The following is a 15,859-nucleotide window of genomic DNA, read 5'->3' as shown; positions in this document are numbered from 1 at the left end:
AAATGATGTCTGCTGGGTCCATGAAAATAGCATTGTTTATTAGCCAGTTAAAAGCTGAAACTAATTTCTCTCTGGAGGTTCTGAAATAGCAGAGAAATGGGAACCACCAGGAAAGAGGCATGCATCAACCAATGAAAAGACAAAATATACAATTTGAAAAATACAGTCTTAGTATGTAATGGCCATGTACAGAGGAAGCTTCAGTCATCTGCAGGCTACTTTATTGACCTTGATTGGCCAGAGGTCTCAGGAGACACCAGAAAGTTTATCTGCATTTGAATTCCCATCAATTCCAAACAAAGACTTCAGTACCGGCCCATGGGAGCACAAGGTGTGCATGGTACACAGACAGTGCGGGGTACACAGACAGCACGGGATACACATGGCGTACAGGAAGAGGAAGTAGTACATGGATTGCAGGGCAGTCTGCAGGAGAAAACAACATTTGGAGTAGATTTAGAATGGTATGTAAGAGTGATTTCAACTCAATAAGCTTTTATGAAGTATTTACTACACACCAGTGTCTCTGCTCGATGCCTCTAATCCAGAGACAAAATGAAAAACAATCCTGGTCTTTAGGGAGCTTACGTTCCACTAAAAGGAGAGATTGGATAATGTTGGTGGTTTGAGACAGTAATTTCATTAGGAAGTTCCCACTTTAGAGTCTTAGACAATGGTCTGACAAGGAGCAGTTCCGTGACTTGCCCGGGGTCACACAGTCAATATGTGCTGGAGGCAAACTTTCAACTTGACTGAGTTAATTTTTTTTCCCTATGTTTGACTGCATAACTGAAACTAAACAGGACATCCAGAGCAAACCATAGACATTCCAAGAAGCCTCGTTAGCTGTGTTCTTAGCTAGCTGGCAATTATTTAATGATGCATATCTATTTTTAATTATTAGTTTTCTCTTGCGTATGGCTGTAACTGTTTCCTTATAAAAACAGCCTATGCTCCTTTAATCAGTGAGAGAATCTGTTTTTTTTCTGGCTCTGAACAATGTATGGAGTGAAATATTGTTTCTAATAGAATCCCCTCTTCCTCCTTACTGTTCATCACTCTGCACCACTGGCATGTGAAATTTCCCTGACAATTATAGGTCCTGCTGACCCCAGGCCCAGGTTTAATCTACTGTTTTTGTTGTTCAGTCGTGTCTGACTCTTCATGACCCCATTTGGGGCTTTCTTGACAGAGATCCTGGAGTGGTTTGTCATTTCTTTCTCCAGCTCACTTGACAGGTGAGGAAACAGAAAACTGAGGCAAACAGGGTGAAGTGACTTGTCCAGGGTCGCACAGCTAGTAAGGGTCTGAAGCTGGATTTGAACTCTGGAAAATTAGTCTTCCTGACTCCAGGCTCTGAGCTCTATCCACTAGACCATCTAGCTGCCCTGTCTGCTATCTACTGTACTATGCTACTTCTTATGGGGTGAGTAAAATATTTCAATACAATAGTTCTTGAGCTGTATAGATGGAGAGGGCAAAATAAACGGAATCATTACACAAGATATCTGGGGATTAAATTGCACCTAGTAAAACTAGAGTTTATGCTGAACTACAGAGAAGCAGAACCACATCTAGTACATCAAAGAAGCCAGAGGAATCAGTTGTGTTTTCAGCGAGGGTCTCCAATAATAATACTTTCTATTTCCTCATCTAGCACTTTACAATGTCATAGGATGATTTTGCATAGTTTATTTATGACTCATGATACTTCTAGAAGAGAAGTCCCCAGGCCATTTACAGGTGAGGAAACTGAGGCTCAGAGCTTAAAGAAAGTCACCCAAGGTCACACAACCAGTGAATGGTAGAGCCAGAACTGAAACCAAGATCTTTTGCCTGTTCTTCTCAGGGACTACATTAACTCAATGGCATCATGCCAGCCAATGGTTAGGAAGTTAGGACTCTAGGTTTGGAACATCCACATGAAAAACATGACGTTTCTTCTCTCCCAGAGCATACCAGCATTATGTGTAGAATTGGAAAGTACACTGAATTTAGAGTCAGAAGAACTGGGTTCAAATCCTGACTCTGCCACTTACTACCTGGACAAGTTACTTAAACTTTTCCAGGTATCAGTTTCCTCAATTATAAAATGGCAGGGTTGAAAGAGATGTCCTCTAATGTCCTTTTCAGCTCAGTCCTGTATTCCTATGACTCAATGAAATATCTTCTCTGAGGAAGTTAAAGCTGTTGGTTCACTAGGTATTCAAACCCTGATTGCTTTCCAGGTTATTTCCTCCCCTCTGCCCACTAAGGATGGTTGTCCCACTTACTTGCAGTCTTCACTCTCCAGAAGGCTGTGGTATGTGGCAATCTCACACTCCAGACGGGCCTTGACATCCAAGAGGACCTTATACTCCTGGTTCTGCCTCTCCAGGTCACAGCGAATGTCAGCCAACTGGGACTCCACATTAGTGATCATGCACTGCATCTGAGTCAATTGGGAGCTGTAGCGAGCTTCTGTTTCATTTAGAGTGTTTTCCAGAGAATCTCTCTGTAAAAAAAGAAGAGATATAACTGTGAGGGGTAGGGCCATCTCCGTATTGTAAATCAAACCCAGAAGTCCAGATCTCCTATCAAGGAAAATGATCCCTCAAAGGCCCTAGAAATAGCAAAATAGCAACACTTGTGGTGATGAGAAATGGGAAACCAAGTGGGTGGGTGCCCATCAACTGGGGGATGGCTGAACCACTGTGGTTCAGGAAATTACAACTAAGGATTCAGAGAAACTTGGGAAAACTTGTATGAACTAACACATCTGAAAAATTGAGTTACTACTATGTGCAATACTGACCTCTCAGGATCACTGTGAGATCCAAGTAGGCTAATGTGAGTGGAATACACAGTTGTGTATAAATGTCACTTAGGAATGTATGGTCTCTGAAAGCTCTTCCAACTCTAATGTCCTATGATGCATCTTTAGAGAACACAATCAGTCAACTAGCATTTATTAAGTGCCTACTATGTGTCCAGAGCAGGTAGCACAATGGATAGCATGCCAGGCCTAGAGATAGGAAGACCTGAGTTCAAATTTGGCCTCAGACACTAATCATGTGACCCTGGGCAAGTTATTTAATCCTGTTTGCTTCAGTTTCCTCATCTATCAAATGAACTGAAGAAGGAAACAGCAAACTACTCTAGTATCTTTGCCAAGAAAACCCCAAAGTGGGTCACAAAGAGTCAGATGCAACTGAAAAGGACTAAACAATGTGTCCAGAAGCTAAAAGTTGTTATATTAGGGATTCTTTTTTTTTTTTTTGGCGGGGGCAATGAGGGTTAAGTGACTTGCCCAGGGTCACACAGTTAGTAAGTGTCAAGTGTCTGAGGCCAGATTTGAACTCAGGTCCTCCTGAATCCAGGGCCAGTGCTTTATCTACTGTGCCACCTAGCTGCCTCCTAGACTAGGGATTCTTAACCTGAGGTCCATGAAGTTATTTTAAAAATATATATTTTGATGACTATATTTCAACATGATTGGTTTTCTTTTTAATTCTGTGTATTTTATTTTTATGCACTTAAAAATTTTATTCTGAGGAGAGGTCCAGAGGCTTTATCAGTCTGCCAAAGGGGTACATGATACACACGCGCGCACACACACACACACACACACACACACACACACACAAATAATTAAGAACTCCTGGGCTAGATTAACATCTCAGTTGTCTGAAGGTCCCCTTAAAGGCTGAGGATTGATTTCTATCTCTTTTTTTTTTGACATGGGGAACTAAACCACTGTTCAGTGATGGATATCATCTGTAAGAACAGAGAACTTAATTGAAATAGGTAATGGGATGTGCATACACTTGTCTGTTGCCTGGTGACATGTTGTTTTCTGCATTTCTCAAGAGGCGAGAGCCCCAGCTGTACTCACCATGCTATGCTGGGCCTGCAGCTCAATCTCCAGAGCATTAATGGCACGCCTCAGATCAATGATGTCTGACTGGTAGCCTTGGAGCTGCTCTGAGCTTGTGTTCACTTGCTGGTTGAGTTCCTCCATCTGAAACCCAAGTAGACACAAGATATTTGAAAATGCCATCATTCTCTTCTCAAGGACACTGGAATCCCTGGGAGAAACCCACCTGAGCATTGAACCACTCCTCCACATCTCTGCGGTTGTTCTCCACCACGGTCTCATACTGGCACCTCATCTCTTCCAGCATCCTGTTCAGGTCAACCGGAGGAGCAGCATCCACTGCAATGTTGAGCCGGTCCCCAAGCTGACAGCGAAGGGCATTGACTTCCTGCAAAGGCACAAGAGTTCCAAGGCCAAGTATGCAATCCCACAAAATACTGCCTCTCCTCCCTCAAGGAGATACAAAGAAGCTTAAGGAAAGGTGCTCTAGGGGCAGCTAGGTGGCACAGTGGATAAAGCAACAGCCCTGAATTCAGGAGGACCTGAGTTCAAATTTGACTTCAGACACTTGACACTTACTAGTTGTGTGACCTTGGGCAAGTCACTTAACCCTCATTGCCCTGCAAAAAAAAGGGGGGGAGGGGAAGGTGTTCTATGCCCAAAACAAAGAAGTATAATGTAAACTCTGTGAGGGGCAGGGACTGTTTCCTTTTGTTTTTATATCCCCTGCATCTGTGATTTCATTTTATAGAGAATTCCCATTATGGAGCAATAATGCAATTTCATTAGTTTCCATGGGTTCAGTCATCATCTCCATGCTAAGCTCTTAATCACCAAATGCTTTTTGTATATCTTGAACTGGATGTCCCATATACACCTAAAATTCAACATGTCCAGAACAAAACTCATTATCTTCCCTTCCACTCCCCTAGACTGTTCTCTTTTCCAATGTTTCATATTTCTGGCAAAGGCACTACAACTTTCCCAGTCACCTAGGCCTACAACCATTATGTCACCCTCAAATCCTCATTCTCACTCACTTTGTCCAGATATTGTCACATCTACCTTCACAGCATCGCTTATACACACCCCCTTCTCTCTGTTCTCATAGCCACCACCCTAGTTCAGACCCTTATCTCTCCCCTGAACAAAATAGTAAGGGCTTTCTAATTGGTCTCATAACCTCATCCCTCCCCATTCCAATCCATGTCCATTCAGCTGCTAAGATGATTGTTCTAAAGTGAAAGCCTGGGGTGGGGGGGCAGCTAGGTGGCACAGTGGAGAAAGCACCGGCCCTGGATTCAGGAGGACCTGAGTTCAAATCCAGCCTCAGACCCTTGACACTTACTAGTTGTGTGACCCTGGGCAAGTCACTTAACCCTCATTGCCCCACCCCCCAAAAAACTGCTAAAGTGGAGGTCTGACCTTATTACACCCTTTCCCCCTCGCAATGAGGGAAAACCCCAAATGGGGTCATAAAGAGTCAGAATGACTGAAAAAAATGACTCAAAGAAGGGAGGCACCAGGTTATACTTATTTCACAAGGACTGAGGTTGGAGAGTACCACCTATACTCAAACAGAGACCAGATGACCATGTCTCAGGATGATTTCCACACTAGGTGGGAGGTCTACTTCAAGCCTGAGATTTCAGTATTCTGTGGGCCAAATACAAGCCTGCTCCCAGACTTCGCTTCAAAAGAAAGTTGCTTCTGATAGAGTCTTCAGAGGAAGCCCAGGTACTTAACATGGGTCTTTAGGATGAGTTTCCCTGCTCTCCCCTATTAGACCAGAATGATTCATGTTAATATTATGCTCCCTGGGAGGGCTCAATAAACTCTTGATGACTGACTGTTATTTCTCAAGCAAACCTGTAGTAAAGACTGGCCAGAATTAGTAGTGACTTGTTAGATTTTTGCCCTGATTTCTTCTGCCCTGAGCAGGGGATGGAAAGGCATTTAACCTCATGAAGGAAACAAAAATCTCAGTGGCATTGGGGCTTTCTTGGTGCTCAGGCTGATAGAGCCCTCAGATTACCCTCTATCTACCTGACAGGTATCTGGTGTATGCTGAACAATCTATCTGCTCATGGTATCATTAGAATGTTTGGGGGTGGCTAGGTGGCGCAGTGGATAAAGCACCGGCCCTAGATTCAGGAGGACCTGAATTCACATCTGACCTCAGACACTTGACACTTACTAGCTGTGTGACCCTGGGCAAGTCACTTAACCCCCATTGCCCCGGAAAAAAAAAAAAAAAGAATGGTTGCTGGTTTTGCCTTTCTTTGTAGCCCCCAGGGCTTAGCACACAGCTTGGCCATAGCAAACACTATATAAATGTTAGCTATTATTATTATTATTATCTTTTTTTTTGCAGGGTAATTGAGGTTAAGTGACTTGCACAAGGTCACACAGCTAGTAAGTGCTAAGTGTCTGAGGTCAGATTCGAACTCAGTTCCTCCTGACTCCAGGACCAGTGCTCTATCCACTGTGCCACCTAGCTGCCCCCTTATTATTATCTCTTACTGCTTGTATGATCATGGGCAAACCCTCTCTGAGTGTAAGTTTTTTCATCTGTAAAATAACAAGGTTGAACTGAATGACCACCATAGCTCTGAGTCTAGGGTACTCTGATTAAAGATCACCAAGCTCAATGCCCTTATCTTTAAGGGTTGGAAAGATGGGACGCCTGCCCAAAGGCACCTTTCCTGCTTTACCTGGGATTGTCCAAAGGTCTTACCTCTTCATGATTCTTCTTGAGACAGAGCAGCTCCTCCTTCAGGGACTCCACCTGGGCCTCCAGATCAGCCTTGCACAGGGTCAGTTCATCGAGGATCCTACGCAGGCCATTGATGTCAGCCTCTACCAACTGGCGCAGGGACACTTCTGTCTCATACCTACATGCACAGAACAGACCCAGAGACTGAACAGATGAAGCTGAATTTCACTCCCCAGAAGGAATGAACCACCCAGCATTTTCCCAGCCCCTGTAGAATAGCAAGCCAAGCCAACATGGCAGGAAAGGTGGCCATCGGTCTGGATCTTAACCTATCCCTACTCACTTGGTTCTGAAATCATCAGAAGCCAGCTTGGCATTGTCAATCTGCACAACCATCCTGGCATTCTCTGCCTTGGTGCACAGAACCTGAGGAGGAAGGGCACAAATAATAATTGGCTTGGAAAGAGAATAAAAATAAAAGTTATCAGACTGAGTATCAGAAAAAGGCCAAGACTCAGCAAAAGTTCATTCCCTCTGATAGAAAATTTCCCAAAGGGAGGAAGAGCAGGAAAACCACCTTGAAGAACTTCAGGACACTTCATGAGTCTCAGATTACTGGAGAATGCCAGATTTCTATTTCATAACTTTATAAGAAGCCATGTGGTTATAGAAGGCCAACCTTAGAGTCAGAAAGACCTAGGTTTGAGCTGTGACTCTTGACACACATTGGCTGTCCCAACCTCACATTGACCTGGGCAGAAGAGTTGCCCTATACCAGTGAAGGGAGTTCCCACACTAGAAGTTTCCCATAATTTTTACTTCATAGCTGCAGACAAAGAAAAAAAAGACTGCTCCTCATTTTTAACACAGTTGGTCAAGTGTCAGTAAAAGAGAAATTCATAGAATTTTAGAATTAGAGAAAAGTTTAGAGGTCGTAGAAATGTCCCTAACATGTTGTATGACCTCTTAGGACCTCAATCTCCATATTTATAATGGGACTTACTGGTAGTAGCAGTAACTCATGTTTCTATAATACTTTTACGTTCCACAATACTCCTGTGTGGTAGATAGTTCAGATATTACTACCCACATTTTACAAATAAGGAAACTGAGTCTCAAAGAGGTTAAGTTACTTGCTCAAGGTCACACATCTAATAATTGTGCTGATGCTCTTTTCTGAAAGCCTAATGGTCTTTACACTACACAACAGTGCCTCTCACTGAATGGGAGTGTGGCATTGCCAAAGATAATCCCCAGGATCCCTTCCAGCTTTAACTTTCTACAAGATTAGGACTCTATCTCATCCAACCCCACCCCCTCACTTTACAAAGGAGGAAACTGAGGCACAGAAAGGAGAAGTGGTTTGCCCAGGGTCATATAGCCATGCAGCAACAAAGACAGGACAAGAATCAAGGTCTCCAAACTTCTGTTCAAGTACAATGTACTACAAATAAGGAAAATGTCCCAGAATAGGAGACAATACCATTCTCTAGGCACACATCTTTCCTCTTCATATGTTAAACTACTGGGAGACAGCATCCAGGATGTCCTTTTGGTTCACAAAATTATAGAACCCTAACTTTGGAGTTGGAGGATATTTTAGAGGTCATTTGGTCCAACCCCTTCATTTTACTTATAAGAAATGTGGGCCCAGAGAGATGATAACAATGATAATAATAATACTCATAGCTGTGGTTCAATCATGTCCAACTTTTTGTGATCCCATGGACCACAGCACACCAATACTGGCCATGGGGTTTTCTTGGTAAAGACTTCTCCAGTAGATTAAGGCAAATAGAAGTTAAGTGACTTGCCCAGGGTCACAAACTAGTAAATGTCTGAGACCAGATTTGAACTCAGGTCTTCCTTACTCCAGGCCCAGTACTCTATCCATTTAGCCACCTAGCTGCCTCCAAGGCAGAAATTAAGTGACTTGCACAAGGTCACATAGCTTGTAAGAGTATGAGGTCAGATTTGAATTCAGGTCTTCCTGATTCCAGGCCTAGTAATCTATCCAGTAAGACATCTAGTTGCCACTACTACTACTACTACTACTACTACTACTACTACCACTACCACTACTATGAAAAAATTGAGGCAGACAGAGGTTAAGTGACTTGTCCAGGATCACACAGCTAGTAAGTATCTAAGGCCAGATTTTAACTCAAATCTTCTTAGTTCCAAGGATAGAACTCTATCTGCTGCCTCCAAGCTAAAGTAAACTACCCAAGCTCACCCAGTTAATGTATGTCAGCTCTGTGAATTAAACCCATGTCTGAATCCAAATGAAATGTCCTTTCTACTGTACCATAGTACCTCTATGGTGATATTACACATGCTTTTATGCAATTAGTTGATGATGGTTGACCAAGAATCAGCCATTACCTTCTGTTGGAGTTCCTCGATAATCCTGAAATAAGACTGATAATCAGGACACATGGTGGGCATTTGGGACTGGCAGGCTTCCTGAATCTTGTTCTCCAGGTTAGCATTCTCTTGCTCCAGCTGCCGCACCTTCTCCAGGTAGTTGGCCAGGCGGTCATTGAGGAACTGCATGGTCTCTTTTTCATTGCCATTGAAGACACTATCACAGTACCAGCTGCAGCCCCCCACAGAGCAAGGGATGCCGCAGCTTCCCGGTAAGGAGCAGGATGGACGACAGCTGCTTGGCCGACAGGAGGATGACAAGTAGGTCTTAGGGAGGCAGCTGGTTGGCCGGTAGGTGGTGGGCAGGCAGATGCTGGGCACGTAGCCCACAGGCTGGCAGATGTAGGACATGCAGACCTCAGGTCGGCAGCTCATGCTGGTGGAACAGACTGAGGCAGCCCTAGTGCAGCCCTTGGCTGTCCCCAGAGAGCCAGTGGTTGTGACGCAGCAGTTGGATGTCATGGTGTGAGGGGCTTGTGCTGCTGGTGTCTTCGGTACTTAATCTTCTAAAAGCCTTTTATACTGTGGAGGATGTCAGAGAGGGAGCATCAGTCAAGAAAGGTCCTGGATGATATTGTTTGTGTTTACACTCAGCATCCAAGGAAGCTAGTAATTAATTTGTTATTTAATTTCCAATAAGGAGGTTCCATTGCTCATAAACCATCCCAGGCTTGTCATTTAAGCAGAGAGGACTCAGAGCTCCTTTTATTGATAGTCAGAGGAAAAGCTTCAGGACACATCTTCAAAGGCCCAAATGGGTTTCTTTGACCCTCATTACTGGGGTGGAGCATCACCCACCTTCCCAGCCCCCTGGCAGTAGCAGGCCTAGCCCCCACTGCTCAGGGCCCTGGGAAAGTTTGCAGTTATGGGGCACACTGATCACTGCCTATAATGAGGGCATGCTGAAGACCTCTTTAAGACAGAACAATGTGGGAGGAAGAAGTTCCAATGATACTGGGAATGGGAAACTTACAATGAGGCAGAAGACAAAATAGAATGGACCAGCTGAGGATGGAAGGGCCTCTTTACAACCTCCTTCTCTGTAGATAAAGAACTATATTAGGCAGTACAGAAACACAAATTTATGGGAATAGTAGGGAAACATGTCCAGTAGGATCCTATTGGGAATGGGAAGAGCTGAGGCTTCAGGCTTGGAGAAGCAGGTGAATATTATGGGAAAGAACTTGTTGGCAGATCATCTGCCTTTGCTTTCCTGTGATGAAGAAGATAAAGGCAAAGATGTGCTGGCAAACATTTAAAAGTGCCTTTCTAGAAAGAAAGAATGGACCCAGGTTTGATCTGCATTAATTAACATTTCTTCCATCACTTTCTTAAGTCTAGACAATCAAAAAATAATAAATCAAATCTTGATTATAACATTTGCCCAGTTCTAAGGTATAATTGATTACACTGATAATTTAACAATTGGCTCTTGCTAACTGGTTCAAGTTGACTCCAACACAGCCCTGGATAGAGGTCACTTCAGGAAGAAAGAAAGACAGATCCAAAAAGAACCTCCTTCTACCTTAAGAGAGCAATCTTCAAATATGTGAAGAGCTATCTATCACATGAAAAAGAGATTAGACTTACTCTCCTTGGCCCCAGAGGATAGAATTGGAATGGAAGTAACAAGGTAGAAATTGCAGTTAGGGGGGCAGCTAGGTGGCTCAGTGGATAAAGCACCAGCCCTAGATTCAGGAGTTCCTGAGTTCAAATCCGGCCTCAGACACTTGACACTTACTGGCTGTGTGACCCTGGGCAAGTCACTTAATCCCCATTGCCCCGCAAAAAAAAAAAAAAAAGAAGAAATTGCAGTTAAATTTCAGGTCAATCTGAGGATGAATTTCCTACCAATTAGAGCTCTATAAAAATGAAATGAGATGCCTCATAAGATAGTGAGTTCCCCATCACTAAATGTGCTCAAGCAGAAGCATGATAAACACATAGAGATATCATATGAGAAATCCATTTATCAGGAAGTTTCCCTCCAGATCAGAGTTCAAGCTTTTAACATGCAAATAGTGTGAATAGACACCTTCAGTGCAGACAGCTTTCTGTGATATAATGTTACTCAAGGAATGATGTCAGAGAATTATTATTATTTGGTCATGTCTGAGTCTTCATGGCCCTGTGGACCATAGCATACCAGTTCAGTCCATAGAACTTTCTTGGCAAAAATACCAGAGTGATTTGCCATTTCCTTCTCCAGTGGATTAAGGCAAACAGAAGTTAAGTGACTTGCCCAGGGTCACAAAGCTAGTAACTGTCTGAGAACAGACTTGAACCAGGTCTTCCTGACTCCAGGCCCAGTGTCCTATCCACTGAGCCACAGTGACCTAGCTGTCAGAGAATAGGTGTTTCTAATTACAAAAATGGAAAGAATTCTGGATTGACAATCAAAATGCTAATTTGGCCCTAACACCAGGAATAGCAGTGGGGTCACTATCTGAAGAAGAAGATTCATGAAAAGCTAAGTCTGATCTAATGGCCAATATGTCCAACCTAGGAACTCCTAATAGACCCAGATAAGCAAAAGTTGCTGAGGGTGCTGAAGGAGCCTTTGGGGGAAGAGGGGAGGGGAACAGAGAACAATGAGAAGGAAATCAAATGCCAGAGATACCTGTCTGGATTCATTAGGGTAGAAGGGAGGCTACTCCTAGAAAGAAAAGTTCCATTTACTCTTTGTTTCAAAACATTTTGTGACTAAACCAAGCTGATTTAGAAAAAAAAAATGGAAATACAAGGTAGATCAAAGACCACATAGAGAGAGATGGGAAAATTGCACTCATGGGAAATGGTTGGGCCACCCTCTGAACATTCCTCACCCCAAATGAATGTGAAACAACTCTTTGGAAGCAAAATACCAGTTTAGTTCATTTGTTGGAGAAAGTAGAGTGAGGGAAAGGAAGTCAAAGAATGCAGATTATTAAAAAAAAATACCTTGGTGTGAGATTTAAAATTGGATATTAGATCATAAATCTCCCCTACTTAACCTTTCCCTTAATTTATCTCCCAGACCAGTAAATGGAAGAAGCTTCTGGTTTTCTAGTTAGAGCTTTTATTGTATGGTAGTCACAAGGTGATGTTGATTAGAAGGATAGGAAAGTAGAAATACAATACAAATCGTCTTAAATCTAAGCTTAGTCTATAATCCGTATAAAACTCACCAAAACCCAAGGCCACCTTTGGGGAGAGAGAGAGAGACCGTGTCAAGCTCGTGCTGCTGCTAACCGCGAGCCGGGCCAAGTTGAACTCTAGTCAGTGTCTGTCTGTGCAGCACAGCCAGGAGACCAGCAGGAAAAAGGTCCCACTTCCATTCTCTCCTTGCCTTTTAAGCTCGCACCCCGGAAGTCGAGTGCTCCGCAGGCAATCTGGCGTGCGTCACAGGCGGACTGGTGTGCATAGCTCATGCCGTTGGTCTCCTCCCCAAAAGGGTGGTCCTAAAAAAAACTGGTATCTCTCCATTATCTAACCAACTGTTAAAACTTTTTACCACATTGGGAAGAAACGCTGGCGAAAATCTGAGAACATGGGTAAATGGGTCCCCATCATAGATCTGTAGCTGGAAAGGGCCTGAGACTTCTAGTTTGGGAAGGCAACACAACACAATGGAAGAGGCACTTATTTTCAAATTGGATAATCTAATTTTGTATCCCACCTGTGTGACCTTGAATGACTTTCCTGGGCCTCGGTTTCTTCATCTGTTAAATGATAGGGTTGAAACAGGGCTTTTGAGGTCCCATCTATGATAGAAAATATCATTTCGTCTGACCCATCTCATTTTCTAGCTGATAAAATGAAAGCCCAGGGAATGACTTGCCCAAAGCCAAACAGGTAATAATTTGGTTCAATTTGAAACCAGCTTTCCTATCTCCAGAACCACTACTCTTACCACTGTACTATATTGGTTCTCATTAGGTTAAGGAATGAGTAACTAGTAGCTCAGTGGTTAGGTTGCATAGTGGATAGAATACTGGAGTCAGGAAGATCTGAGTTCAAATCTGGCCTTAGACACTTGCTAGCTGGATGACCCTGGGCAAGTGACTTCACCCTGTTTGCCTCAATTTCTTCATCTGTAAAATGAGCTGGAGAATGAAATGGCAAACCACTCCAGTATCTTTGCCAAGAAAACCCCAAATGGGGTCACAAAGAAGAGGACATGACGGAAAATGACTAAACAACAACAAGGTTAAAGAATAAGAATGTCGATAGTATCTGGAAACTGGCATCCAGCTGGGTCAATGATCTGAGAGGGGGAAAAAATACTGAGGCTTTCTTGTGAAATGAGCCATTATTACTGTTACTGTCAGACTCACCTTTTGGGATTAATTCACTGTTTTCTCTCTTAGGGTAAATTCTGCAGTCCATGTCTCTGTCTATTCCTCCCCCATCCTCTCCTAGGTTCAGAGGAGATAAGATTTTCAGAGACCCTAGCAACTAACAAAGTCTGAGTTTTCCTCCAGGGCTCTGATTTGGCCACTTATTCACTTTGTGTTCACCCATCTTTAATTCAATCAACAATCAATGACCATTTATTAAGCATCTACTATGTAAACTACTATGCTATTTCAATATACATTTATCAAGTGCCCACTATGTTCTAGGCACTGTATTAAGTGGTAGGGATACAAAGATAAAAGAGATTCTCCCCTCTAGGAGTTTATAATCAGGGGGTAGGGGGTGGAGTATAAATGGGAGCCTATATAACACATACAAAGGTTAAGTAAATACAAAATTTATACAAAATTTGTTATTCAGTCATTTTAATTGTGACCAACTCTTTGTGTTCCCATTTGGGGTTTTCTTGGAAAAGATACTGGAGTGGTTTTGCTATTTCCTTCTCCAGCTCATTTTACAGGTGAGGAAACTGGGGCAAACAAGGTTAAGTGACTTGCCCAGCGTCACACAGCTAGTAAGTGTTTGGGGCTGGGTTTAAATTCAGGTCCTTCTGACTCCATGCCTGGCACTCTATTCACTGCCACCTAGATGCAAAGTAATTTCAAGAATGAGAGAGTAGTAATTAATACCTGGGAAAGAGGCAGGGAGCCTTGTGCAAGAAGTCACATATGATTTGAGCTTTGAAGGAAACTAAGTGGTCTACCAGACAGAACGCCTCCATCGGTTTTCATATCATCTCTATACATGTTGCTTGTATTCAATTCATCTTGTCAAATGTTCAATCTATACATCATTGGACAGCCTTTGATTGCCCTATTCTTGATTTGGGAAAGTTTTCTACAAAATAAGGTATGTCCTCGAACCCAAGAAAACCTAGATTCCAGTTCCCCTCTGACACTTGCCGTGTAACCCTGCGTAAGTCATCCAACAACTCACTGCTCTAAGCAACTCTCCAAGGCTACCATTTGACCCCTAGGGACAGCTAGGTGGTGCAGTGAATAGAATACTGGCCCTGAGCTCAGAAGGACCTGAGTTCAAATCTCACCTCAGGGGCAGCTAGGTGGTGAAGTGGATAAAGCACTGGCCCTGGATTCAGAAGGACCTGAGTTCAAATCCGGCCTCAGATACTTGACACTTACTAGCTGTGTGACCCTGGGCAAGTCACTTAACCCCCATTGCTTTAACCATCCAGGTCCATTTCCAGTTGTCTTGATGTATATCTTGCCACTGGAGGAGTAAGTGAGCTTGGTGACCTTGTGCAGCCCTCCCTCACTTAAATCCAATTCAGTGCAAGTCATGACATCACCCCAATGTCATGAGCCTCTTGGAAAAGGAAGGATAAACAACAATTTGACCCCTTCTCTAGCTACTCTTCTCCCTTCCCATTTGTTTCATTTCTTCTCATTTAAACTCAGAAGGGACCTTAAAGAACTGAGTCCCACCCCTTCATTTTACAAATGAGAAGACTGAGCTCTTAAACCAATTTATGTCTTCTCCATCCTCTCCTCTCAATAATCACCAATCAGCCTTGCCAAACTCAGCTTAGATTATCCCCATCATTAACCTCCTTTGTTCCTACTCCTGTGCTGCTGAATTAAAAAGGAGGAAGTAATGGAACTGAGTTGAGCCAATCCACTGCTAATGTATGTTATCTAGTCTCAACTGGGCCCTTATAGGAGGAAGGCAATTCTACTCTCCTAATTGCTTCTCTATCCCACTGGCCACAGCAGATACTGCCCCAAACATTATCTTCTCTACTCCAGTTTCACGTGTTATTCCCTTCTCTCACCCTCTCAACTGACGACCTTGCCTCATATATCCCCCCCAAAAAAATTGAGGCCATTCACTTCCATCTTCTATTATCATTTCTCATCCCCCGCTGTTTCCTCCACTCTGTAGTCTCCAATGAAGACTATCAAGGCTACTCCCCCACAGGTGCTCTTGATCATCTCCACATTGCCTTCTTCTCCAATAGATTTCCCTCTCTGTAATCCTCTCTCTTTCTCTTCTCTTCAGTCTTTCCCTATGTTATGGTCTCAGGTCACCTCAGAAGTTCTCTGGGGTACATCAAAGAACCTTCTCCTTGAGAAACTAAACCAAAGGACAGACACACCTAAAGAAATAAGTGGAACTGGATCAGGACTGAGCTAGCTCTGGGACCATCACCCTTCATTCCAGTCTCCCTCACCCCTGGGGAGATAAGTTTGGGTGTGGCTGCTGCTTTTGTGCCAGGAGGAGGAGAAAGATGGCTTGAGAGATCCACAGCCACCACCAATGGTGGATGGTCCTCCCTCAATAAGGGAATTTTCCACAGTCAGATGATCACCCCCATCAGTCCTCTATAAAAGTATCTGCCTGTCTTCTGCTCAAGGAGACTGGTATCTCAGAGCTATGCTCTGTGCCATGCCTTCTCCCCATGAGAAGTCCAAGGATTTCTCTCTTGGTTTCCCTTCCCCAGCCCC

At 43.4% G+C, this 15,859-nt stretch overlaps 1 protein-coding gene across 1 annotated transcript; it reads right to left on the bottom strand.

Annotated features, from left to right (window-relative positions):
* Positions 1-305: 305 nt before the first annotated feature.
* On the bottom strand, positions 306-9,461 carry LOC122754389 (keratin, type I cuticular Ha2-like). Its single transcript, XM_044002781.1, has 7 exons — positions 8,958-9,461; positions 6,916-6,998; positions 6,594-6,750; positions 4,083-4,244; positions 3,875-4,000; positions 2,274-2,494; positions 306-426 (listed from the first exon to the last, which is right to left on the bottom strand). The coding sequence occupies exons 1-7, from the start codon at positions 9,459-9,461 to the stop codon at positions 306-308; spliced, it is 1,374 nt and encodes a 457-aa protein (XP_043858716.1).
* Between the last annotated feature and the right edge of the window lie 6,398 nt (positions 9,462-15,859).

This window comes from Dromiciops gliroides, chromosome 4 (assembly GCF_019393635.1).
Source record: "Dromiciops gliroides isolate mDroGli1 chromosome 4, mDroGli1.pri, whole genome shotgun sequence".
In the NCBI taxonomy this organism is placed as follows: domain Eukaryota; kingdom Metazoa; phylum Chordata; class Mammalia; order Microbiotheria; family Microbiotheriidae; genus Dromiciops; species Dromiciops gliroides.
This window is presented reverse-complemented; position numbering and strand designations above follow the sequence as displayed.